Genomic DNA, 27,011 nt, shown 5'->3' on the forward strand with positions numbered 1-27,011 from the left:
CCCTCCCTGCTGGGCTCTCCCGGCCAGGCTCGGGCGGGGGCACTGCGGGCGGCGAGGCGGCCGGGCCGGCAGCCATGTGGACCTCGCTCGGTGCCCGCTCGGAGTCGGCGGGCCCCAGGGCAGCCAGCGGCCGCTTCTGGGCTGTCCTCCTGGGAGCAGCGGCGGGGTTCTTCGTCCTCGGGTTCCTCATCGGTACAGTGCAGACTAACCCTCCTCCGCATCGGGGGCTCGTCCAGCCGGGGAACGTGGCTCGGAGCCGGGCCGAGGAAGGGCCGGGGCGGGGGGAGAAGCGGGCGGGTTTGCAGAGCCCGGGAGTTTATGCCAGGGGTGGCCGAGGTGAGTCCGTGCTCAGCCGGCCGATGCCACCCTCCGTGCGGCATCGCCTGCACCCTGCACTGCGGGCAGGTGCAGTCTCTGAGCCTCTCTGCGATATCCAGCTGCTCCGCAGGAGGAGGGGTTTTGTGTCTTTGGCTTGTTTTTCTATTTACTTTTCGTTCAAGTAAATAAGAGTAAAAGAGTGCTGTGGGCAAGAAAAAGGGGCGCTGGTTTCGTGAGGAGGGGACAAAAGACATACCCCTCGAGCCTGCTGCCTTGAAACAGCACCAGCCGCAGCTAGAGAGGCAGGAAGGTAAACGTTTGGCTGGAGGGGCACGGACAGGAAGGGAGAAATAGTCTCTCAGTGTCTCACCTGCTCCTCGTCCCAAGCAGGCAGGACTGAGGGTTGCTGCCGCAAGATATTCCCCCTCCCTACCTTCCCTTTGGTTTCACATATGAATCATGATGAGTTTACAGAAGGAAAGAAAACAAAGAAGCCACTTGTATTTTGCAATGCCACTTGGTACGTACTTGGGATTGCTGCCATTGGGAAGCCCTGACTGAATTCCTCTCTCATTTGGAGCCTTTCACTGTGCCAGTAACCAGTGCCTCACTGGTGCCAACTTGTTACCCTCTTGAACCCACCGGTTCTGTCATTCACAAGTACCCATGTGGCTGCTGCTGCACATGCACTGAATACGTCCAGTCTGACTTAAAAACAGATGTCAGGAACACTTCTCTCTCTAGCCAGCTGTTCCTCTCATCACTTACTCTGGTAGTACTTGCTCAGAGAGGGAAGGATTCCAGAAAGAAGCCAGACAGACCAGAGAGTGAGAAAGGAGTTACAAGACATCTGTTCCTTACAAAGTGTGCCTGTGTTTCTGTGCATTTTTTGTAAAGCTGCTGCCTTATTAATAAAGTAACTGTATGACTGACAGCATGACATTCTGGTGCTCAAGGATGATAGATAAGTCTCCTTAGCATCTACAGGAAAATAACTGATGAATAAATGTAAGATAGTATTTTTTATCACTCAACATCTACCTAGACAAGTAAGTTCTCTTACCATTTGTGGGACTAACTCTGCCATCACTTTGCAGCCTGCATTAAGTTGTAACTGCTTGTATGTGATGAAATGAAAACAGTTCTGAAATGTAAAACAGTGAAAAATCTTGTGACACCAGAGAGAAGTGGTGTGTGTCATGGGAATATTGCTCTGATGTTTTTACTTTGGTATTTTCATGTGTTGTACAGGCTGGTTTGCAAAACCTACAGATAAGAAGACCTCTTTGAGTACTCATGAGGACATGAGGACAGCATTTATGGCTGAAATGAAAGCGGAAAACATCAAGCAATTTCTTTAGTAAGCAGTGTGTAGACTAATCAGTTCAAACAAGAAAAAATAAAACAAATCAAGTGGGAGCCAGCCCAGTGATCACAGAATCTTAGAGTTGGTTGGAAGAGACATTAAAGCTCCTCTGGTTCTAAACACCTTCCACTAGACCAGGTTGCTCAGAGCTCTGTCCAACCTGGCCTTGAACACTTCCAGGTGTGGGGCATCCACAGCTTCTCTGGGCAACCTGTATCAGTGCTTCATCACCCTCACAGTAAAGAATTACTTCCTAATATCCAATCTAAAACTGACCTCTTTCAGTTTAAAGCCTTTATCCCTTCTTATGTCAGTACATGGCCTTGAAAAAGGTCCCTCTCCAGCCTTCTTGTAAGCCCTATTCAGATACTGGAAGATACTCCTGCTGTAAGGTCTTGGAGCCTTCTCCAGGCTGAACGGCTCCAACTCTCTCAGCCTTTCTTCTCAGGAGAGATGCTCCAGCCCTCTGATCATTTTCATGGCCTTCTCTGGGACTTGTTCCATCAAGTCCTTGTCCTTCTTGTGATGAGTCTCAGAGCTGAGCACAGCACTGCAGCTGGGGTCTCATGAAGCAGAGTAGAGGGGCAGAATCACCATTCCGACCTGTTGATCATGCTTGAAACAATTCAAAACAATGGAACATTACAATATTGATATTTTAAAGTCTATTAAAATTTAAATGATGTAATAAATACTTCTGTTTTAGTAACTTAGAAGCTTTAAGTACTTGTATGTGATTTGTTTGGTTTAGGGATCTTGTAAATGGATTATTTTTCTCTTAAGACAGTGTAGTATTTGTTAAAACCTTATATTTATTCCAGTCAGTAATAGGCCACAAGTCATAGTTTATTGGTAGGAATTTTCTTTCAGTGTAAAGAAAGAGCATCAGCTACTGTAGGAATAATCACCAAATTTGGATTTGCCTCATACTACCAGTCTGATTAGCATGGAGTTGTGCAGAACTAAATCAGTTTATAGGATTGTAGCAATCCCACTGCTTCCATTTTAGGTGTATTTGCCATGAACTATTGCAGATAAATTAGCTCAAAAGTATGGTCTCCACTATGTAGCAGTCATGTACTGGACTATAACATACACATTCAAAACCAACGATTTAGGAGTTTTTAGTCTTAATCTGTGTTCTGGCTCTTGCAAAGTCAGCTGTTGTTAAACAGCTCTGTGAAAGGACCTTCCTGCCCTTTAAACTCCCTGTCTCTATGTAAGCAGAAAGCATTGTACCTCATTTACTGTTATGTGGCCAGTCCTGCAGTGAAATACAGCAGATGCTTAGTCACTGCTCAGAACTACTAGTGCAGGCAGTCAGATGAGAAGAGAAAATGAAGAAAACCACAATGTTCAGTTAAATGGGAGTGTAGTACAGGAAAATGTTTTTGCATAAATCAATTTCTAATGAAAGTGTGATACTTAAGCACTTGCAACTCTTTTAGAAAACAACATTCTCACAATAGCACATAAGTGTGCTCTTGGTTCAGTATAGGTCATCCAGAAGATGATACTATCACTATAACTGACTTTTAGTACAGTATTAGATTTTGGCATGATCAGAGGAACATGGTTTTATCCAGCAGCTTTTGACTGCTAAGGATTTTGTCTAGTTTGGAGAAAAGCAGGTTGAGGGGCAGCCTCATTGCTCCCTAAGGAGGGGACATGGCAAAAGAGGTGCTCATTTTTTCTCCCTAGTATCCAGTGATAGGATGCATGGGAATAGTTCAAAGCTGCACCAGAGAAAGTTCAGACTGGACATGAGGAAGTATTTCTTTGCTAAGAGAATGTTCAGACTTGAAACAGACATTCTAGAGAGGTGGTCAGTGACCCAAGCTTGTCAGTGTTTAAGAGACATTGAGACAATGCCCTTAAAACATGCTTTAACTTGGTCAGCCATTAATTGGCCAGGTAGTAAGGCTAGATGATTGTTTTAGATCCCTTACAAGCAAACCTGTTTCTATTCCTATTCCATATACTTTGTTCTTTCAAAGAGGATTTCTTTGGTGGCTTTGGTCTTATTTGAGCTCCAGAATTCAAGTTTTTCCTAATCTCATACCCCTTCATAATCAAATATACAATTTCCTTCATTAGCACCATCTGGTGCCGCACATGTTTCTTTGGCATGTTAACAGCATGGTCATATGATAGAATGAGGACATCATGATGATAGCCTCATTCAACAGGGTTTTTTCAGCTGGCTTCACAACTGGGCTTTCACAGTGGTCTGGACAATTTTTTTTTTTTTTTCCAGACAATGGGCTGTTCATTATTTATGCTCTCTTTCACTATTTGTTATTCATGCTGGTGTGACTTTTATGTCACAAACTGTTGAGTTTTTCTGTTCCTTGTTTATACAATACTCAAAACTCACTCCCTTGTACTTGCCAACAAGACACACTAAGAGTGAACTTTTAGATAAACCAGTATTCGTGCCAAAATTAATTGATATTGTGGGTTTCAAGGAGGACATCTAGTTAATTACAAGTAAGGCCAGAGTAATTATGCATGTTTCTAAATTGAATACACAAAAATAATTTTACTCAGTTCTTTTATCACTTCACAATAAAAATGTCATACTGTGCATAGGAACGCATGGGCTTACAGTAGACAAGGAGTAAAGAAGGAACAAGACCCTATAGCTGGTGTCGTCACACCATTCTTGCTAAGCCATGCTGCAAGCAAGATCTAAACACCTGTGCTAAATCAGGACAGCCTGAAACCCTTCATCTCAGTTTATGTGTACAACATAACAATACATAGATGCAGAGAAGTTTTAGCCCTTTTTTAGCCTGAGTATATCTGATCATCTCTATGAGGTTGATTTCCAGCTAGGCTGAGAGGATTTCTGATTATGACCTTCAGTGCCTGACCCTGCTTATTTCTCCCTTTTCTCTAGCAATTTTACACAGCTTCCTCACCTAGCAGGAACAAAGGAAAATATGCATCTGGCACAGCAAATCCAAGCTGAGTGGAAGGAATTTGGTTTGGATTCGGTTCAGTTGGTTCATTATGATGTCTTGCTCTCTTACCCTGATGACACTAAGCCCAACTACATCTCAATAATTGATGAGCATGGCAATGAGGTACATAAACAACCAGTTTTTCCAACCAGGGAACAAAATCACTTTCATATACCTGGGGAGGCTGTGAGGGAAAACTGTCCTCTTTTCACGTAATGGTATTGGGCCTGGTACAAAGCTCATTGAAATCAGGGATTCCAGTTCGTATATTTTGCATCTTCGTTTCATAGTAAGTGAATTTCATAAGTGTTAGGAATACTAATATTTGCCGATTCATACAGCATCCTGACATATGGGTTAAAAAACAATTATGTAAGAAAATTACTTTATGTAATTCAATTGTTTGAAAATTACTCTCTTATTTAGAAAGAGGAAAGAAACCCTGGTCAGCACCATTCTTTGCATTGATTCATTATACAGTACCAATGATTCAGCTAAATTCAGTTTCTGGAAGATTAGAATTTAGGTCTCGAGATGTGCTGTCACAAGGGGAATGAGTTCATTTCATGCTGGCTGAAGTGCACATAGAAGCTTAAGGGATGAACAGAATGCCAGCATTTTTACCACTGTCATCTAACCAGTTATCTGCTGTACCCAGACCACTTCAGGGAACCCTGTATTCGTTTATGCAGGAATCTCTGTGAAGAGTGGAGATGGGATTTGTAAGTTCAGACATTGAGCATGCCTGCTGAAAAGGATGCCCAGTGCCTGCTAAAACTTTGGCCACTTCTTAGGTAGAATTCTAAAACCACAGTCCTTTAGATTGCAAATGCTTGTGAAATATTCTTGTGAATAGAAAGTATTTCTTTTCCATATTGCCTTGTTTACCTTATTCCTTTTCTCTTTTCCTATTAGGTTTTCAACACATCATTGTCTGAGCCTCCTCCTCCAGGATATGAGGCTGTTAGAGATGTGGTGCCACCCTACAGTGCCTTTTCAGCCCAAGGAGTGCCCGAGGTAAGATAGTAGAATGCTACATAGTAAAAGAAATAGAGGTAGGAACAGAAGTAGGAAAAGAAGCAGAGACAAAAATAGAAATAATAGAAATGGAAAAGATGGAATACCACAGTGTACTGTAGCATAGCAGAGAATATCAGAGAGCAATACAGAATAATTTGAAGTTCCTTAGGCTTTGGTTCAAAACCCACCTTTATCACTAGTAGGAAAGGTGACTTGGCTCCGATGTTCTTGGGATTATTGTGATGAAGCAGTGTTCAAATTGAGCAGTCATATATATGTTTAGTATTTTCCTCTAGTTTGAGTCAGAACTGGATTTTATTTTTTCTTTTCCTTAAAAACTATGGTAATAAATATTTAATATCAGCTGCTGTAAACCTCCCCAGGAATTTCTGTAACTATGCGCTGTGGTTTCCCATCTTGGTGAACAAATAGATTGTTAGATTTAGCTGGACAAATGAGCAATCTCACTTTTCAAAATGCTGCTTGCCCAAGGCTCACACTGACAGGTGTAGCTGCACAGTGTTGAGTATGCTTGAAAAGCTTTTGCTGACATTTTTAGCTGGTGATAAAAGTGTTGCTGTCATCTGAATTTAACACTAATCCTTCCTGTCTTGTTATACAGATGGTATCAGCTGATGGGCTTTCTTTGATAAAGCTGGCCTGTGTAACAGAAGTTTTCTGTTCTATGATTATTAGGGGTTTCAATTAATACTTTGTAAGATTAGAATTTCTTAGTGTTGTTCTCAATATCTTTCCTTTCTATATGTAGAATAATTTCGGTTGACAGAACCCTGGTCCAGGCTCTGCTTTAAAGTTCCATCTAGAAAGATGCTAATGCTTCTATTCACACAGCTCAGTATTATATCAGTCATGTACTTTGTGATGTTTGTTAATAAGCTGTTCAAATCCAGAAAACAAAAGGAATACTGTATTCATTTGCCTCAGACACTTAAAGAAAGCTGGAGAACCAGACAGAAAATCTGTACCCTGGGACATAAGAGCTTTAAGTGTTACAAGAATTGCAGTGGGAATTTTGGAACATAGTGTAAGATAAAATAAATGGGTTTTGACCTTTTATCATAATATATCAGCCAAGAAAAATAGAATAACATCACTGCTTTGTTTGGTTTGATGAGATGTGAGAAAGGATGAAAAATTTAAAAAGCTTCAGCTTCCTTCTTTAGGAAATTGGGGTTTTTTTAATTAAATAGAAAAACTTTATTTCCAATGAAAACAATACCTAAAGAAAAGATGATAATTTCAAAATCTGATGCTTATTTTCACCTTATTACATAATAGTTTGACAAGACCTGCAGGTACTTATCTAGTGCTTTTAGGAGTAGCATTCTGCAGCGAGCTGTTGTCTGCATCTGTACTGCAGAAGGCACAGGAAGGGAGCATGTGTAAAGCTCCTCAGTGTGAATACTCAGTTGGGCCCAAGCTCTTCTGAGTTCTTGCTGGCCAAGCATTTTATGTTAAAAACCATTATTACCTTACTAGATCACATACTCCTTTCAACATGCTCTTTGACATTTTTATTTCAAATCCTGCCTCTTTCTCTCAGGGTGAGTTGGTGTATGTGAATTATGGCCGCACTGAGGACTTCTTTACATTAGAACGTGAAATGGGAATTAGCTGTACAGGAAAGATTGTTATTGCCAGATATGGGAAGATCTTCAGAGGAAATAAGGTAATCCCTGGGTATAAAAACGTTGCTGCCATTTTCAGTGTTACTCTCGCTTCAACTGTTCTGTCCTTCACCCTTTTCAAGAGACTGAAACACTTCCCTAAGGTGTTCTGGAGATTTTAGAGTAACAGAGTTTTCATAGACCTGTGCTCAAAGATGATTCTTTAGAATTTCTAGGATAAGAGCAAAACACTTGGAAAATGTTCCATATTTTAATATTCATTTGCGTTCTATAAATTGTTCCAAAATATCACTAATAGAGTGTCATACACTCTAATTTTGAACTAGATTGTTCTTCCCTGTTGGTTCAGTTGTTCTTTACTGTATTGATATTGTGGTTTTTTGTAATGGTTTCTGAATACCAGAGAGAGACTATAGCTATATGAAAGTTATTTCAAATTCTGTATTTGCTTATTCAACGTCCCTGTCATATAAATTTATTTTTAAACTACAGTTTTCACAGATTTCCATGACCTAACAAGAAAGGACATAATCCTGTACATACTTCAGGCATACACTCAAGTTATTTTCTCAAAAGAGATGTAAGAAGACAGTCTATTTTAAGAGTGTTTGGCTCTTGTTCAACAACTATTTTGACCCTAATTTGAGCAGGACTATAATTTGTATTTGTCAGTTACCTAGGGGTGTCAAGCACTGAATTCACTGGATGCCAGTTTTTATTATATGTTGGTATTAATCTTGTGTGAAGCTGTGAAGCTTTTAAATAGATAACTCACTGGTTTACATACATATAATTTTCACCAGTGAGAAGTGGTATATAACTCATACTCTATGTCAGATAATATTTTCACTAAATTGTTTACCACTCCTCAAGATACTATCTGAATGGAAGAGAGTTAAAAATTGAAGAAGGTATAACTGTCTGTGAATCTTTCCTTAAAATGAAACACAAATATCTTAGAGTTACTAATATCTAGACAAGCAGTTTTCCTGTGGTTTGGAAATTATATGCTCTCCCCTCATTTACACAAAGGGATATCCTCAGTCTCACAGTATTATTTTCTAATGACTGCTTATATACTGAAGAATTTGGTAGCCTATATAAAATCTGTAGAGAACTTTACTGAAAATCTTTAAACTTCCTAATGGTGTGCAAAAATAGGGTAGAGGATGAAGGGAAGTACTGTATTTCCTTAAAAAAAAAAAAAAGGAAAAAAAAGCTATGATATTTCTGAGTTAAAATGCCCAAATTTGAAACTGTTGAGGATTAGTTGTCACTCTGTCACTATCCATCACTGTCATATCTAGTAGCAAACCAGATTGGGATGTCAGAATGATATATATTATGCAATAATAAAGTCACATATGAACACTTTTAAAACAGCATGCAGGTCAGTCCTTCTGCCGTAATGAGCCTAAAATGTGGGCTCCCTGGAGTTAGTCTTGTTCAAAGCCAAAGGCAGTTTCAAGCTCTCCAATTATAATCTTCCTGTACAGACCAGACCCTGAGATACATTCAGAGATAATTTAGGTAAATAAGGTAAGTACAGGACTACCTGAAAGATACTGTTGCATTATTGTGATACACTTTTTTTCTGTTCATGCTGGGTACATTTCAGTAGTCAGCTGATTGTATTGATCTGGATGACAGAATGCAAACTCAGGTTATGTAGCAATACTGTGGAGGATATTTTCCGTGTTGCTGTTGTTATCTGCTAACTAAAAGTCAAAGCAAGAGCAAACCTTTTACTTTCATATGAAACCTGATAGCTGTATATATATGTTTCAGAAAATTACGAGACAGTTATGGGCCTTGACTTATCCCAAGCACTGTAAAAGACCCTGAGAAAAAATCGCTGTAATTTTTACTTTGTTTTGCCCCTTGAACTCTGGAGTCAAGCTATAAAGGACTGGATAGGGACTGGAGATGTGCTTTACAGGTGAAGAATGCTGAATTGGCAGGTGCCAAGGGAATTATTCTGTACTCTGACCCTGCTGACTACTGCGCACCTGGAGTAGATCCTTATCCAGATGGCTGGAACCTTCCAGGTGGAGGAGCCCAGCGTGGGAATGTATTAAACCTGAATGGAGCAGGGGATCCTCTGACTCCAGGTTATCCTGCAAAAGGTGGGTGACTCTAGAGGAGGCATTTTCTTGAGGGTCTGGTACCAAGAAAGGGCAGAGGATGTTTTCTCCCTTATAGCAACACACTTTCTTTCTTTCTTAGTCTGTTGCTAAAAGGCAGCTTTGGATTTCACTGCAGTAGGCCACTTCTGTAAATGGCGCATGAGAGAAAGTGAGAGGATATTAGGGGAGCCCTAGAGTACTGATCTGTATTCATCACCTTCAGCTTAGGCTTCTTCAGCTGCTTGAATTGTGCCTAAGCTGTTTCATTTAGCAACTAAACCAGATCATTTTGACGGAAACTCATTAATAACTGTTTATGCCAGTACTTGGGCCAGCATATCTGAGAGAGGCAATCACCTCAAGAAAAGTAGTCCCTAAGTGATGGACAGGGTTGCCTCTAGGCACCAGAACTTGAGCTGGGAGGGGATACATGTTCAAAACAGCAGCATGGCCGAGCAGACGATGAAGAAAATTTCTGTTTCCTCATGCTAGTGATCACACAGATGAATCCCTGTCTCCCTCAATCACCAAGGGTTCCCGTGAATATTGTATTAAGGAGGAAACTATTCTGTATATGCTTTTGTCCACATCATAAAGATTAAGATTTGCAAAAAAAATTATTTGTATTTGAGCTTTGTCAGAACAAAACCTAGATTTTGTTTTGCACACAAAAACAGCAATCCAGCATATTCAGTAGTCCAGTCCTGCATCTTTCTACCTACTGGCACTTTTTTTTTAGTTCCCAGTTGAATGTTCCAAGCATCACGCTGGGGGCTCCTTCTTTGCTGTTGTTCTTTATGTGTAGCTTAGTCTGAACTTCTTTCCCATGAAGACAAATATTTCTGTGTAAAAGTATTTCAACTCAAAAAAATGTTCAAAAAAAAGAAAAATAATTTTAAAATTTCCACCCATCTTCATATGCATGACTGCAGACACTATGGGAGAACCTTCATTAGTATCTCTGAAAGTATGTTGGTAAAGCACAAAGAATGAATTTACTGAGAATATGTCAGCTTAGCTTCTGGGAAACTGAAATGATTATTCCTGACTCCAGTGTTAAGACTGTGAAAAGAATTGTACAGCTTCCTTCTGAGACTTGTAAATACGAAAATATCTGTCTTTTGCTTTCAGAGTACACATACCGATTAGACAAAACCAGTGGTGTAGGTCTCCCAAAAATTCCAGTTCATCCTATTGGCTATCATGATGCAGAGTCATTACTACGGTAAGTGCATGGGAGACATGAGGTATTTTTAGAAGATTGTTTTTTGGAAGTCATGAGAGTATTTGAAAAGAGAGTAAAAAGACTTTTGCACTCTGCTTCTCCTGTAGCTGTTGAAATAATAAGTTTGATTAAGTTTGTTTCCTATTAAGACCTCTGTAGGAGGTAAGTGTGGTATCTTTTGTTACATATGAGGTATGTGCAGAGTTATCTGGAAATGGTCATTTGTAATATGGACTAATACGTCTCCAAGTTTTCTTCTCTTGAAAACTTTATAGTTATCACTGTTATCAAGAAAACTGATCATAATGATAAAGACATAGGTTAAAAAAACCTCTTTTATTCACTGACAACTAGTAGTGATAGAGCAGATTACTATGTATAAATATGATGTAGCCAGACATTTCTGTTCAATCAGTATTAAATAATACTTGAACTTGGTTTTAATAATTATGAATGAAACCTAAATCCTTTAAAAATACTGGGTCCTTGTTTTCACTTTTGTCATGAGAAGTCATAGCATCTTGTTATTCCTGCTATCATATTTTTTTATAAACCATTTACTCAGAGCCTGAACACTTGTTGAAGTGTTCTGTGGACTGAAGTATGTATTTACAGTAAAAGACATGCTTTCATTTACAATAAATATATTTTGCTTCCTAAGAACCAGAACATCCAGCATACTTTCTTTGTATCTCAGAACTTCATGTCAAAAATAAAAGTCCTTCAAGGGAATAAGTCTGGGTGATTGCGATCCACCGAATTACTGCATTTCCAGATGTGTTAACAGGAAAAGCATGTCACTTCTGACAATGGAACAGGAAAGGGTGACTTGGACTGATCATGTTCCTCTACTTTAGCCATCTTTGATACATGTCAACTGCCTATGCTACGAGATTTAACAGTGTGCAGGGACAGGCACCATAAAACTACTGCCTGTGCTGTTAAGTTATGGAATGGCCCAAGTTGCTCTCTGCTAATTCAAATGCAAATGCAGTTCAAGGCAGTAGAATGTTCCAGGGACCATTTACAAGAGGCAGTTTATATGCAAAGCCTTTCAGCCCACGATTTCTTCCAGGGTAGCTGTAGGCCATTCCAAGCAGATCTCTGTGCCCAGGATTATTGTTCTGTGTTAATTTACTAGTATTAGTGAAGCTAAAACTCCAGATTATTCTCCTGCCAAAGCTTGTAGTATAAGTTGTCTAAAACAAAGACCAGCACTGGTTTACATGCGTATGGGACCTAGCATAGTGTTGTTTCTGGGTCCTCATTTATTTGGTGCTGATGTAAGAGCTCTGTAACTGACAATGATTTTTTTTTTTTTTCCATAACAGTGATATGGGAGGACCGGCACCACCTCATAGTAGCTGGAAAGGAAATTTGAATGTATCTTACAACGTTGGTCCTGGTTTTACAGAAGGTTATTCTTCAAGGTCAGTTTTGTTTCCTAAGGAGAGTGTTCTTGGGATCACAGAAAAAAGACAAGTAGAGCAATAGAGTTTGACCAAAGATAGAGTAGCTGGGTTTATTTACATCATTCCTTTGATTCTGACTATTTCCTTGGCTGAAATGTGCTCAGTGCAAAGCAGTGTTACATTATGTCTTCATTGGATGGATATGACCATCTTGCTTTAGTTTCCACCTAGTCTTGAACCAGTTTCATTTGAAAAGCATCTAGCCTTTGGTAAACTATTTGTTGAGGGGTTTTGTTTTGTTTTGTTTTTTCTGAGTACTTTTGTTTCCTTTTAAGTTCATGTGAGTCCAGCTTTTGGTCTTACCTTTTTACTTATATAAAGCAGTATTAAACTGCTTCTTATAAGCAGTTTTTCCACTCAGCCTTTCCAGAAAAATAGGAGCTTAAACTCTGATGTCAATTTTATTGTTTCAGATTGTTTTTAACTGAATTAACAATAACAGTTTAGGACTAAAGTCTATGCGTTGTAATGTTGTCTGATGTACAGACTTCATATTAACTGTTTAAGTTCATATAAAGTTTGTACTGAACTTTATATGAACCCTTAGGGCTGATTTGTTACACCTTCAGCTGTGGTACAGATAAACAACTTGTGATGTTGTAGAAAAAAATCTCTTGATGCAACTCAGGTTTTCTTATTTTCTGCTGCCTGAGATGCTGCAGTAGTATGGACTGTGCTGGAATGTTCTTGTTTTGGCTAGGGTAGAGTTAATTTTCTTCACAGTGGCTGGTATGAGGCTCTTTTTCATTTCTCATGACCACAGGGTTGATAATACAGAAATGTTTTTTGTTGTTGCTGAGCAGGGCTTACACAGAGCCAAGGCCTTTTCTGCTCTTTGTGCTGCCACACTGGTGGGAGAGTGGGGGGTACATGGGAGGCTGGGAGGAGACACAGCCAGGACAGATGAGCCCAACAGACCACAGAGATATTCCAGACCATCTGACAGCACACTCAGTACATAAAGAGGAGGGGAAAGAAGGAGGAAAGGGGAGGCATCTGGAGTGGTGGTGTTTGTTTTCCCAAGTCACCATTACTTGTGATGGGGCTCTCCTCTTTTGGAGATGGTTGAAGAGTTTTGCTCTGCTTGTTTCCATGGCTTTTGCTTTATGTATAAAATTTTGTTTATCTCAACCCATGAGTTTTCTACCTTTTACCCTCTAGATTCTCTTGCTGCTAGTGGGGGAGTGAGTGAGTGAGTGAGTGGCTGTGGGGCTTGGTTGCTGGCTGGGATGAAACTGTGACATGGAGTCAGTTCTGATTTGTACCAAACTGCAGAGAATTAGAACTATTTACCTTTTTAACATTAGATGCTTTCCATTTTTCTTTCAATATTTCAAATTAAAAAACTAGCTGCTATTAATAGATCTTTGGAGTTCTGATCCCATTATCTGTATAAATCTTATTGGCATCAGAAATATTACATAGCTGTCAAATGCTGTTCTCATTTGCGCAAGTATGAATCCAGAAAAAATACACTGTAGTATTTTCAGATTTACTTTGGTTTAATAGGAGATAAATTTTAGGACATAAATTTGGTTAAAATGCTTTCTTTGTCATTTATATTGTGCACCTTTCAAAGGTGTCAAGATGTTTGATTATCTAATCTGGTGGATTTTCTCTTTGTGTTTTGTTCCCAATACACTAGAAAGGTGAAAATGCACATTCATAGTAACAATGAAGTAAGAAGGATTTACAATGTGATTGGTACCATCAAAGGCACAGTGGAACCAGGTAAAATCATTTGCCTTCAGCATAATCTGAGAGAGCAGTGACCTCTACATGTACTTCATGGTTACAAGGGGGAGATGAGGAATACAGTTTTCTCTGAAATATTGAATTGCATGATCTTTGAAGTGGTGTTTGCACTGACTTTCATATGGTTCAGGGTATGTCAGCACTTTCACTGTAAATGCTGGTTTTCAAGGGGTAGTCATAACCAAGATGGAAGTATTTGTCTTCAGGCAAGTAACGTTGCAATTGAAAGAATATTCTAAGTGGATATTCACCCCTAAGAAGCATGGGAATGGATTTTGCGTTCCATTGGAAGACATTATATCCACCATTATTGACTTTTTGTCTATCTTACAGTCTCTTATAAGTGTGGTTTTATAATCTAAAAAAACTAGATATATAAACATTCCTAGAATGATGATAACATCATTTATCTTCTGACTGCAGCAGTTTCCTTTTGCCTAAAACACAACTGTTAACCATATTATAGTAGCACAGAGACCTAGTCTAAATTTTATCTCAGTAATCATATCTCTGTCATGATTTGGACAACCCTTTTTGTGATTGATTATATATATCCAGAGAAATACTGCATTCAGCACATGAATTCACAATGTTGTGAATTTCTGTGCTGTACAGATAAAACTAGTGGATCAGCTTCACCATGAAGCACACTACTGTGAAGTATGGAAAAATACTTCTGTCTTTAGAGGAAACCTGTAGTATATTCAATAATAGAACTAACAACATGGAGTTTGAATTTTAAGTCTTCTGGGATCCAGTTACTAGGTTTGACAAATTCTTCAACACTGACTGAAAATACAGAAAAATGTCTTCAGAAATTTAAAACACTTTTTTCCTTTCTGTCATGTATGTTATAAACTGTTAATCTCTGTTGCCTGATACATACAGGGAAAATTAGAAATTACTTCAAGTTAACTCCTATGTTCAGGAAAAAAATAGTTCACTTCTATGTCAGGAAAAAAATATTCCTAAGTAAACCTCCAAAATTAATTTCTCTAGACAGATATGTCATCCTGGGAGGCCACCGTGACTCATGGGTATTTGGTGGCATTGATCCTCAGAGTGGGGCAGCTGTGGTTCATGAGATTGTGAGGAGCTTTGGAAAACTGAAAAGCAAAGGTAATGTAATAAAAGAATAAAGCACATTAAAGTAGCTATTCTCAGCAGTGCCCATTGATTTCTGTGAGATTTAAACATATGCTTGAAATTAAAAATGTGTTTCTCTGATGCAAGAGATGTTAATTCAAGATGTTTATTCCAGACTGATGTCTTGAATAAACACACTGCTGTGCACCTTGGTGTATGTGAAGTACTTCTGCTCAAGAGAAAGTACACCTAGAGAGAAACAAAACAAAAAGGGGAATGATGAAATAAACACAACATTTAGGTACAATTAACTACTCTGTATTTGAGGTAGGTCAGACTGGATATGTCAGTGGTGTTATAATACTGACACAGTGGTGAAGTCATAAAGGCTTCTTCAGGGCCACGCTGAGAGCCTTCTCAGCACTTGACTGTGGCCTGGAGGCATATTCAAGAATAAGTGAAGGATGTCAGTGTAATGCTGAGAATGAGCTGTGCAAACACAGTAGGAGGTAATGGTTAAAAATACCTCATGCCTACTTGCATTAGAATAGGAACAAATGTCAACTGCACCAAATTTCTGTTGCTGTCAGAGCAAATGCTGTCTCCCTATCTGACATCCCATGGAGAGAAGCTCTGACATAAATACTGTGCTGGAGAAGTGTTCTTTGCCTGCCTATTACACATAAAACCTATTGACATTTAATTTTATTTCCATTTCTTCCCAGTAACTGAATATCAGGGGAAACTGTCTCTGGAATGCAAATGGGAAAAAAAAATAAAGTTAAAAAAAAAAAGGGAGTAAAAGATGAAAAAGTTCCAGTAGCTTCAAAGGAAACTTTGGGCTTAGGTACAGCATCAGGGCAATAGAGCCTCTTCTATTTGGCCTATGTTTAAATTGAATGGAGGACTTCAAGTGAAAGGTTCTTCTTTTGAAGGTGATCTGTCAAAGTTACAGGAGTTGCTTAGGATTTGAAAGACAGGTCAAAGAAGTTCTGTAATAGATATGAAAATATGTCACTTTTCTGTCAGAGTAGACACTGATATACAATGTATACTAGACTGAACAGAGCAAGAGGATTAGAAAAGCCTTCTTTCAAAAATTTGTGCACAGCACATTATTTTTCCTTAATCAGAGTTTTAAATTCTAGAAAATTTTCTTGCATTTAAAGGTGAGATACGAAATACATTATTTGGCCCAATATTGAAGTAGAGAGATTGCTACAATAGCAAATGATTATTAGATGAAGTTACTGAAATTGGTGATAAAGTTCTTTATGGATATCTCTTTCCCCACAGATGATGGTAAAAGATCAGCCCCCCCAAAAATGCCGTATGTTTTCACATTAGTCATGTAACAAGCAGCCTTTATTTTTGTATAAATTTTCATTGTCTTTCAGGGTGGAGACCAAGGAGAACAGTGATGTTTGCAAGCTGGGATGCAGAGGAATTTGGCTTGTTAGGATCAACAGAGTGGGCTGAGGTAAGCCAAGAATGTTCAAAAAGAGATTTGCATGGTGGCTGCTCTTTGAGAAGTCTGCACTAGAAAGAAGCACTTCTTCTCTCCCCCCCCTTTTCCTTACACACACAATCTCTCTCTCCCTTGAGTTTTCTGTTGAACTACCAAGAATCTCTAGCTCCTTGCACTTTATGATATCCTTCTAAGACACAGCTGTTTCTTTTGTGAATGGGAAGATAGTTCTGAGGGACAAAAAGTTTATCAGCATTTTCTTCTTTTTTTTTTCTTTCTTGTAGGAAAATGCTAAAGTATTGCAAGCACGGGGAGTGGCTTATATCAATGCAGATTCTTCTGTTGAAGGTACATTGATATAACTTGTATTTTGCAGGAATAGTGATGGTATGACTGGGAGAGATATTGTCTTGGAGATCAATGAGATCTTCAATGTGATAATTTTTGTTGCATTAATTCAGAAATTAATATGGGGAGAAACTGTGGCTCAGAACAATAAAGTGTCCTTCAGATATTCATGTTGTTTCAGGGAAAAAGTCCTTTACAGTAGTGACCCACAGTTTGGGAGGTCATAAGAGAGACAAGAAGTGTTGTGCCCTGCATTCTGTAGCAACTCTTTAGAGTCAGCTTCTTCTCTTATAATGTGCATAATAATCATGGGGACAAAGAGAAGCTTTTAAGACTTGCTTCAATAGGAGGGTTCTAATTCAACCTAACCGATAAAGTGCACTGGGAAGATCATAGGAAGACTCTTCTGAGCTTGCTCCTCATAAAGAGTGTAGCCCCCTAGTCTCTTTCCTAGTAAGTGACAGCATGAAGTTTCAGCTGAGGGAACTTCCTTCTTCAAATAGCTTTTCATGTTTTTTCAGGAAACTACACACTGCGAGTGGATTGCACACCACTGATGTACAGTCTGGTGTACAGTCTGACTAAAAAGGTAATATCACTTGAAATTTTTAGCTGGTATGTTGAGTGCTCCCTTACATGATGGGTCTCTTTCTGTAAAAATATGATGTCAGAACTTTCTTTTCTGACTGCAGTACCCCTTTTAGGTCAATAGCTAAGGAATTGGACAAATAAGGGGATTCCAAGCTTATACCATTAAATTATTAACTATTCAGGATTAGGGCATTTTTCCACTCCTCCTGTGAGAGTATTCCTTCTAAGAGCAAAAGCGTAAAACCTTGCTGTGAACTAGAGGACAGAAACAAGCATATACCTGGCTGCGCAGATCAACTACTAGAATGCCCATGGTAGTATAGACTCTGACTCCCCTTAGGCAGGGGAAGAAATTAGGGTGGCTACCATGTTGTTTTTGTGTGATATCACAGATTTGGTCAATGTGCTCAACTTCAGTGCACCCTGTTAGTTGTTCTTTGTCTCTGACCATGATGCTGTCACACATTTGTATGGCACACACAATTGAGAGATAGGGGCCTTTCTCAGGAAATAGCCACACCATCTTAAATGTAAGATGTTCCTTGCTTTGGGAATGGATCTTAGAGGCTGGATTTTTTTTTTCTGAGTTTTTTTCTGTTTAGCTGTATTGATCAGTGAACATTTAATTAGTTTTTGTATGTATTTTAGATGCTGATGTGATGTACATTCTACTACTGTGTATATTCTGTGAATTTACTTTATCTGCCTTTATCTGCTTTATGTATTCAGTCATTTGATAATTTATTATCTCTTGGAAGCTGGCATTAGACTGGTTCAAAAGTAAAGGAAAAGTAGTAAATCAGTATAATATTTTTCTGGCAATTAAAAGAGAGCAAATAAAATGTAGCTCCGTTAAAAGTGGTTACCCAGATAAAGGGACTTCTGTCCCGAACTGAAGAAGGGTTGATCACCTGCAGTTCCCATGGTAACCTGTGCTAAGTAGAGGTGTTCAGAACTATCATGAAATCAGGTCAGCAGAGTCTCAGTTTGGACACCAAGAGCCATCATTAAAATCTTGACCTAAATACCAGTAAAAATGCTTGTGTAATTCTTCCTCGAGTTAAGAAGCAAAAGCTGATGAATGCAAGTAACCACAGCTTGTTGGTAGCTGATGTCTGAAGAGAATGCTGATGAGGAAGCATGTCCCATGCAATCCCATCCATAGTCAATCTGTGGTAGAAAGTTTTCATGCCGATAGTTCTGTTCTATGGGCAATTTCCTTCACGGACAAAACCCCAAATAAATTAGTTTGAATTTGATTCCTATTGTGGAGTAATTCTTAGATAGAAGATAGATTAATAATAGAATATATATAAATAATCTTTAATAGATTCAAAATAATAAAACCTCAGCACTCTGCCAATATAAAGGAAAGATGAAGAAACCTCCACAGTGTTTAAGCTGCTCAGTTACCTGCAAATTAGTCAGTAGTGAGAATGAACATTAGAATGATTGTGATTTGTATACCTCTCTAGCAGCTATGATGACATAAACACCAGGTACCATGCACTTTGCCCTTCTAAAGTTTCTTCTGCATCCATAAACATATTTTTTTGAGCTGAAACAAGGTGAAACAGTTTTAAATTAAACTAAGAAGAAATTGAAATTTTCTGCCAAAATAGAGCAAAATGTTTTGGTTTTGTGTGGGATTTCTGGTTTGAATATTTAAATTGAATGGCTGAAAATCTCATAAAGAAATAACATTATTTAAATATTGACTTGAAATGTTTTGCTTTCTTTGTGTTTCCTTCCATTTAAATGTACCTATTCTTAGCAAACAAGCTATTATTCTGGAAAATGCTATGCATTTGAAATGTTAAAATGGAAATGCAGAAAGGTTGAGGGACTTAAGATGACTCACTCATAACCCTAAGCCATAGGCTTGGTGGGATGACAGGTTGTTGACTTGTTGTTTGGTAACATTTAAACATTTAACATTTAAAATTGTACCCTTTGTCTTTTTTCTAGATACCAAGTCCTGATGAGGGGTTTGAAGGAAAATCTCTTTATGAGAGCTGGTATAAAAAAAATCCATCAAGTGAATATAAAGAGGTCCCCAGGTCAGTGACAAAAGAAAATGAATTACATACCAAATGTTACATCACAAACCCAAACTTGTAGAGTGTGGGTTTTAAAGAAATACTCATGAAAAGCTGAGTCCTGAAGAGAAATAGTGTGATTCTCAGCTGGTATAAATTCCAGAATTGTAATGATTGTGGTTGATGCACTACTGTACAACAGGTTTGTGAACCTGTCTTTGTCGATGAGCAATTTATTAAACATGTTCTTTTAGTTTATAGAAGTTTAGACAAATAAGGGTAGTATGCACAAGCCAGTGGCAATTACAAAGATGTTAACTCAACAGCTTTCCTTTGGATTTTTTTCCAGTCTTCTGGAAGCCTCTGAGTTTGGGTGGCTGGGGAGCACATCAGGCAGGATTTTACAATATTGTCCTACCAGAGGGTTTCTACAGAATCTCAAAAATTGATTTTATTCCATGTAGCCATGCCGGTATTACTGTGATTTCTCTGAGTTGAGAGCTTGGGATAGTGGAAGTTCATTGGAAGGAGGAAGGTCACTGGTTCTTGTCAGTGATAAAAGGACAGTGAGGTACATTCTCTTCTTGAGAACTGGTTATCTCTCACCCTAAAAAGAGTGACTTTGATCCTCTGAGAATGCAATTGATGAGGTGCAGGTAATTCAGGGATCAGAGGCAGTTCATGGTGTGTTGACAAAGAGCGCACTGGGGAAAGACTATGTGGTGTGTAGTGACTGACTGCTGAATAAATAACTGCCATGGTATACTTGGAAGCAAACTAAAATTATACCTTAAGTATTGTCACTCAAGACATTTCCCTCTTTCTTGTTTAAAGAATAAATAAACTGGGTTCTGGCAATGACTTTGAAGCATTTTTTCAACGTCTTGGCATTGCTTCAGGCAGAGCACGTTACAGTAAAAATTGGGTAAGTCTGTGTCTTTGTAGTTTGGTCTCCCTTGTAACTGCCTGAATAACATCATGTGTAAAGGAGCCATTTAGACTTCCAGCTTTTTAGAATAGGACAGTTCAGTGTGTCAGAGGGGTGTCTAACTACTACAACTCTATGTGCTACCTCAACACAAATATGTAATAAATAAGAATGATCAACTTGTCACTTAGACAAAAGGACTTTTGCTCAGGGTAAATGAATGCACTCAAAATTACCTGTGGCTGATGAGGGCTTCTGAGTAGCTTATGGTGACTTTCGAATTATTTTTTAACACTTTACAAAGCTTTGAATTCAAAATGGTTTGTGTTTTATTGAAAATATGATTTGGGCTCTAGAAGATAATGTGAGAGAAGATTGACTGACAAATGTTCAAGGAGCAAACAATTCAGTGGTCATTTCCTCTGAAAAGGAAGGAATAACCAAGGACACAAATAAATGATTATTGAATCCAAGCAAGAGAAGAAGTCCAATCTCACCTGGATTTGGCCAACTGAAAGTTATGTGTCTGTGCTTAGGTGCCTTCTTTGGGCTGTGTACATGGTCTGTGGAGAGAGATTTCTCCAAATGACCATTCATCTTGGCATAGGTTAATGTCTGAGACACTACTGACCAGTTCTTCTCCTTAGACTGTCTATACATAGGATTAGTATGACCTGAACACTTAAACTTTACCATACCTTGAATCCCACAGCAAAGGTTTTCAAGCCACACTGAAATAGACATAGCTGAATAATGCTTTTGTTTTGGCTTGGTTTCCTTTGTTTCAGAACGTGGAAAAATACAGCAGCTATCCAGTTTACCACAGTGTCTATGAAACCTATGAAATTGTGGAACAGTTTTATGATCCCACTTTCAAGAATCATCTGACAGTAGCTCAGGTACGGGGAGGGCTGGTGTTTGAATTGGCCAACTCTGTTGTGCTTCCCTTTGACTGTAGAGATTACGCATCAGCTGTGAGCAACTATGCTCACATCATCTATAATTTGTCAAGGAGTCATGAAGAGAAGCTGGCGACATACAATGTATCCTTTGGTACGTACACTCTTTCTTCACATTCCTCCTCTCTTAATGCTAACAGTGCCTTATATTGATGAATGTCTTAGTCATGACCTGGTATTTACCTTGTGCTCTATGAACAGTAAATAAAACAAGAGCAATACCCTCCATTAATTTGAAACGGGAATATTTTTGTCACTAGCATGCCTGTGTTGGGACTATGCCAAACTTACAGTTGCATGTGCTTTGACCTGTGTATGAGTTGCCAGTATTGACAACAATGTATCATTGTCATGTTTCCTTAAAAAAAATCACACTGTTTTGCACCTTATTGTGTTGGATAATTCTGTGCCTGAGAAACTTTTTTTTTTTTTTTTTTTTTTAATTAGCAACATTATAGAGTATTCAGTTTAGGATTTGGCTTCTAAAGGCCAATATCAGGTATGCGTGCATGTGTGTACACACACACATGTACACACACACACACACACACACACACACACATTCTCAGTCCTTCTCAAGACAGGTTGATGTGATTTATAAAATCTCATACCTACCTGAACAGATTAATAGTCTAATTCTGGTTCCATGATCCAGTTTTTGATATTTCTGTACATTCTTCAAGCAGCAAATACTAAAGAGTATTCACAACAATACTTATGCTATTGTTTCTAAGAGAGGTTTTCTCACAGAATTACGTACTTTTTAATGTAGGAATATGGGGTCATCTTCCTTCAGTGAGACTTCTAATAATTCATGATCATGATCACAGTGGAAGATAAAGCTTTAATTGAAGAATTTGATTTGTTAAATGATATCTTCAGAATTTGAAGTTAAATACTTTGCTCCTGCTCCCTCCAGATGCTCTGCTTTCAGCTGTGAAGAATTTTACAGAAGTTGCTGCTAGCTTTCATGAGAGACTGCAACAAATAAATCTCAATAAGTAAGTTCAACTCTTTTTTTCTTCCTGTCAAATACTCCATGCAGTCCTCTGAGCTCAAGAGGACTTAGTCTTCATTTGCTGCCACTTAACAGAAAAAAAGAAATAAACAAGGTGTATTTGTGTCATGCTTTATGATGAACTTTCAAGTAATTCTATGCACCACCTATGCCAAAAGGCCTAGTTTGCACTTGACTTAATTCTTAATTTATTCTTTGTAGGCCATGCCCAGAATGACAAGCCAAACTTCCTTTTGTATATACATATATGTATGTTCCATTTCTTGGGAAGAATCTAATTTAGCCATATGCTTACCCTTATGGAACACTAACTGAGAATAAAAGCCATCTTTTTAATGGCAGCAACTTTCAGATAAAGGAGTTAACAGTAATCTCTTATGCAAAAGATGACATTTATGACATATGACATGTATGTGACATTTTCAAAATGGCTTTATTGATGGATGGCCTAAATCTATGCTTTATCTCGACCAACCAGTTTCAGTTTCTGTTTAAACCACTGTAAACTTGAAAAAAATTCCTTATTGGTAGTAGAGTTACTCCAGTTTTATGTGATATAAATTTTAACATTTTTTATTGGTGAATGCCTTTGAAGGTCTACAAGTTACTTTGGATGTAAACCACCAAGCCCACAAATATTCTGTAACCTCATCACAGTTATTTTATTTATTAAGCATCAATAGTATGAGCAGGGCTGTTAAAAGCACACAGACACAGATGGTCTCTTCTCTAGGGAATTTAAAAATCTACCATCAGAAGTATACAATTCTCAGAAGGTTTAAAAGAGGATTTTAACATCATAGGGTTCCTTTTTCTGATATGTTGGGATTTTACATAAAAACAAATGCAATTTTATTGCAGTAATTTGTGGCTGACTGGCTTTCTGGAAAAGACGGTCCTTAGAAAACTGTTGTACAAAAGAAGAAAATGGTCTAAGCATCCTCATGATAAGGAAATAAAGGAATCAGAGAAAACATGAGAAAAAACACCCAAAACACTGTATTTTGATGCTATCAGTTGGACTTTAAAAACAGGTTTAAGAGACTTTCCAGTTATGATCCAGACTCTGTCACAGCACGGATCAGCCTAATTTGGTTATGCAGGTTAGCTGATAGTATGGGCTTTTGTGGCCTACATTTAAACTTCAGCATCCCAGATCTGCTGTCCTTTATAAATCCAGATGTGTATGCTGGGATAAGAGTAGGTTGAATACATTGCTAACATATTCAACATATTCCCTTTTTTTTTTTTTTTCTTTAGTCTGCTTGCTGTCAGATCACTAAATGATCAGCTCATGTTTCTAGAAAGGGCTTTCATCGACCCTCTTGGATTACCTGGCAGGCCATTCTATAGGTGAGAAAGGATTACTTTTCACTTTCCTCATGGAGTATGCTATGAAAATTCCTTTAAGATTTAAAAGTCTCTAAATGCAGTTGTAATGATTTTATTCAACACGGCAAAAGTACATGAGATGGGAGGAATAAGATAAAAAGGGGAGATGACTTTGGGGAGAACTTCAGTGTGATACACTATACAGAATGAGGGAGATTCTTGTTGGAAGCCTATTCAGATAATTTCTCTTTGTTTGATTTGGCTTATAAACAGATGTAAAAATTTAGCCCTGGAGTTATTTTTAATAATTTTAATTGTAGGAAGTTCAGGAAGTTGTTCTTATTATTTGAAAGTGAAATAGTGTATAATTGAATAACCTACAATTTGATCAATTTTAAGAGTGCAGCCATGCAAGCAAATGTAGTGTGGAGGGCAGTACTGAAACAGCAGGGAAGGAGTTCAGTGGTCCTCTCATCCAGGTAAAGAAGTAAATCTCACTTAAGAGGCAGTGGATCAAGTCTAGTTTTATAATGTAGCTTATGTTATTTTCTTGCTTCATGGACTTTAGCTACTATTGCTGCAATAATCTTATTTATGTACATCTTCAGTGTCAAGTGTTTACATCTGGTTTATAAAACATAAAATAGTATGTTTTATTTTCCTAATGCATAATATTGTTATTTTTTCCCTGAACTTCCCTACAGACATATAATCTTTGCTCCAAGCAGCCACAACAAATATGCAGGCGAATCCTTCCCAGGAATCTATGATGCCATGTTTGATATTGAAAGCAAAGCTGACCAACATGAAGCCTGGGAAGAAGTGAAGAGGCAGATTTCCATTGCAGCCTTCACTGTTCAGGCAGCAGCAGACACACTGAAGGAAGTAGCATAAATGTGAACAATATAGTCATCAGTGAAGACTAAATGTGACAGTTTGCAGGAGCCTTAAAAATGGAGCATTAGAAAACACTAGGACAATTATGACAAAGAACAAAAACTCAAAAAATCTTGGTCTTTGCAAACAATATACCCAAGTTGAATGCATTTAGCAATGTTAACAAGGTAATGTACTCCATTCTGAGAGTCAGGATTTAGATGTCTTCTGAATTGAGACTGGTAATGTTTCAGGTTTTCTCCCGGCTTTGTATTTAAGAATTGTTAATCACTGGATTTATTTTCTGAGTTTTGAATTTTTCTAGCTTTATTATTATAGTGATCTCCATAGTTCTTCAGGAAAACAGAGTTCATTTGATATTTCTATCAGTTACTAATTTTGTTGTTGCCTTTTTGTTATTTACCCTGGGATAGCATAATTATACCTCAAGACAGACCTCTCAGCCCTCCTTTTCCACAAAGATTGAGATGGACATAGAGATGGAAAAAACTGTCACATACCATGTGCAGGATCTATAATAATCGTAACAAGTCCTGGGCAGGCAGCCCAGAATACTCATCCATGACATTCTTTTCCCCACATGCTGAACCTTGCAGCTGTTTGCAAATAAATTTAAGCAAGAAGCTTTTACTCACTTGCATAAAAACAAGGCAATACATCTTGTCAGACATCTAGTCATCTCACAAAATGTCTTTCAAGATGAAGACCCTATTGTTATTCTTTTAACCAAAATCTACCCTTGCTATGCCTTGTCCCTATAGAGGTGTTTTTAATATGAAGACAGAATCAAAGAATACTCATCATGTCCTTAGTTTGAAAGGATACCAAATTATTACCATCTGATTATCATGTTCTGCTTACTCTTATGATGGGACAACCAAGATCAGACAGAGAAGACTCAGAAAATCAGATCCCTTCATCTGAAATTTTGCCCCTGGACTGTTACTAACCTCTTATACAGCTAATGTTTTGTATGATTTGATGTGTCATGTTAACTGAGACCTCTACCATGTCTTAAACTGCTGTCCTGTGATCTGATGGTTTTCAGTACTATGACATATTGTTTTCTTTTCCATGAGGCTTCATTTAATCATAAATATTTCTGCACTTCACATTAAAACCTTTTAGACAAGTTACTGTAATTAAGTCATTATTTTGCCTAACTGTTGGTCTTTCTGATAAAATAATCTAGTTTACCAGATAATGGGAAATGCTCTTATACCCGTAGTTATTGCCCAGTTATTTTTACATTTTTTATGAAACTGATTGGAATAAAATGATGGAGATGTCTTCTCCCAAATGCAGTGCTGATGGGAGACATTGTTGATTCTGTTTTGTCACTTCTAGCTGCTCCAGTGCCCCACTTTTACCAGTGGACAATTCATTATGACTGTCTATAATCCACCTCTGAAAAAAATTAGCCAGGTGAGTTTAGTTGTCTTAACCTAGATGATTTGGTCTGCATCAGTCAGAACAATGATATGTCAAATCCACCATGCAGAGCAGGGCGGAAATAAACAGCTCCTGTTGACCAGGTGGATGCAATAACAGTATTTTTCTGTTGCTAAGGAGGATGAACTGAAGTGCCAAACTCCAAAATTGTGGAGATCTTTTCCCTATGGGACCTATATGCTGCTTCAGCAACTTTATCCAGACATAATTTTTTAATCTCTGGCCATAGCATTGTTTCATTTAAGTTTAATTAGGGCCCTTTTTAGAAATAGTTAGCAGATAATATACAATAACCTGGCCCAGGACCACACAAAGTACAAAAGTAGTTACAGTCTTAAACTACAGCAACATCCATTAAAAAAAATCTGTTGCCTGTTCCCTAATCACTGCAGGGAGTAGGATACAGGAAAAGAAATTTTCTTGCTCCTAATGACTACAAGCTGGAGACATAGGCTTGTGTGAACCTCATGAAGTTCAACAGGGCAGAGTGCCAGGTGCTGCACCTGGGTCAGGGAAATTTCAAGCACAAATCCAGGCTGGGCAGAGAATGGGTGGAGACTAGCCCTAAGGAGAAAGACTTGGAGGTGTTCATGGATAAGAAGCTCATTGTGACCTGGCAAAGGGCACTTGTGGTCCAGAAAGCCAGCTGCATCCTGGGGTTCACCAAGAGAAGTGTGGCCATTAGGTTGAGGGAGGGGATTCTGCCCCTCTGGTCTGCTCTTGTGAGGCCCCACCTGCAGTGCTGCGTCCAGCTCTGGGGCTCCAATGTAAGGAAGGCCTGCGTAAGGAATCTAGAGAAGAACCATTAAATCACAGGCCTGGAGCACCTTTGCTGTGGAGACAGCTTGAGAGAGCTGTGGCTGTTCAGCCTGGAGAAAAGAAAGCTCCTCACAGCACCTTCCAGTACCTAAAGGACCTAAAGAAGGCTGGAGGGGAATTTTTATAAGGACATATGTGACAGGACAAGGAGTAATGGCCTGAAGGTGAAGTGCATAG

General features: G+C 38.5%; 1 protein-coding gene across 5 annotated transcripts; it reads left to right on the forward strand.

Annotated features, from left to right (window-relative positions):
* On the forward strand, nucleotides 1–25,867 carry FOLH1B (folate hydrolase 1B). 5 transcript variants are annotated; one of them, XR_005258353.1, is made up of 19 exons: nucleotides 1–192; nucleotides 1,570–1,678; nucleotides 4,587–4,773; nucleotides 5,566–5,667; nucleotides 7,235–7,360; nucleotides 9,259–9,445; nucleotides 10,577–10,670; nucleotides 12,002–12,100; nucleotides 13,788–13,873; nucleotides 14,897–15,016; nucleotides 16,381–16,463; nucleotides 16,736–16,799; nucleotides 17,321–17,388; nucleotides 19,359–19,450; nucleotides 20,264–20,354; nucleotides 21,146–21,256; nucleotides 22,236–22,317; nucleotides 23,595–23,687; nucleotides 24,371–24,525. XR_005258353.1 is itself a non-coding variant. In XM_038148753.1 (19 exons), the coding sequence occupies exons 1-19, from the start codon at nucleotides 75–77 to the stop codon at nucleotides 24,558–24,560; spliced, it is 2,256 nt and encodes a 751-aa protein (XP_038004681.1). In that variant the 5' UTR covers nucleotides 1–74; the 3' UTR covers nucleotides 24,561–25,867. The 5 variants fall into 5 exon arrangements, 4 of the variants coding, with proteins under 4 accessions (XP_038004681.1, XP_038004701.1, XP_038004691.1 ...); XM_038148753.1 differs by having other exon boundaries at nucleotides 21,146–21,410; nucleotides 24,371–25,867; XM_038148763.1 differs by lacking the exon at nucleotides 1,570–1,678 and having other exon boundaries at nucleotides 60–192; nucleotides 21,146–21,410; nucleotides 24,371–25,867.
* The last annotated feature ends 1,144 nt before the right edge of the window (nucleotides 25,868–27,011 follow it).

Source organism: Motacilla alba, chromosome 1 (assembly GCF_015832195.1).
Source record: "Motacilla alba alba isolate MOTALB_02 chromosome 1, Motacilla_alba_V1.0_pri, whole genome shotgun sequence".
In the NCBI taxonomy this organism is placed as follows: domain Eukaryota; kingdom Metazoa; phylum Chordata; class Aves; order Passeriformes; family Motacillidae; genus Motacilla; species Motacilla alba.

What these genes read in the sequence shown, in the direction of transcription:
- FOLH1B (XM_038148753.1), top strand. Translation starts at nt 75, where the DNA reads ATGTGGACCTCGCTCGGTGCCCGCTCGGAGTCGGCGGGCCCCAGGGCA. An exon ending in GATGCAGAGTCATTACTACG is followed by an intron (nt 10,671 to 12,001) that starts GTAAGTGCATGG and finishes TTTCCATAACAG; the next exon opens with TGATATGGGAGGACCGGCAC. An exon ending in CAACAAATAAATCTCAATAA is followed by an intron (nt 22,318 to 23,594) that starts GTAAGTTCAACT and finishes TTTTTTCTTTAG; the next exon opens with TCTGCTTGCTGTCAGATCAC.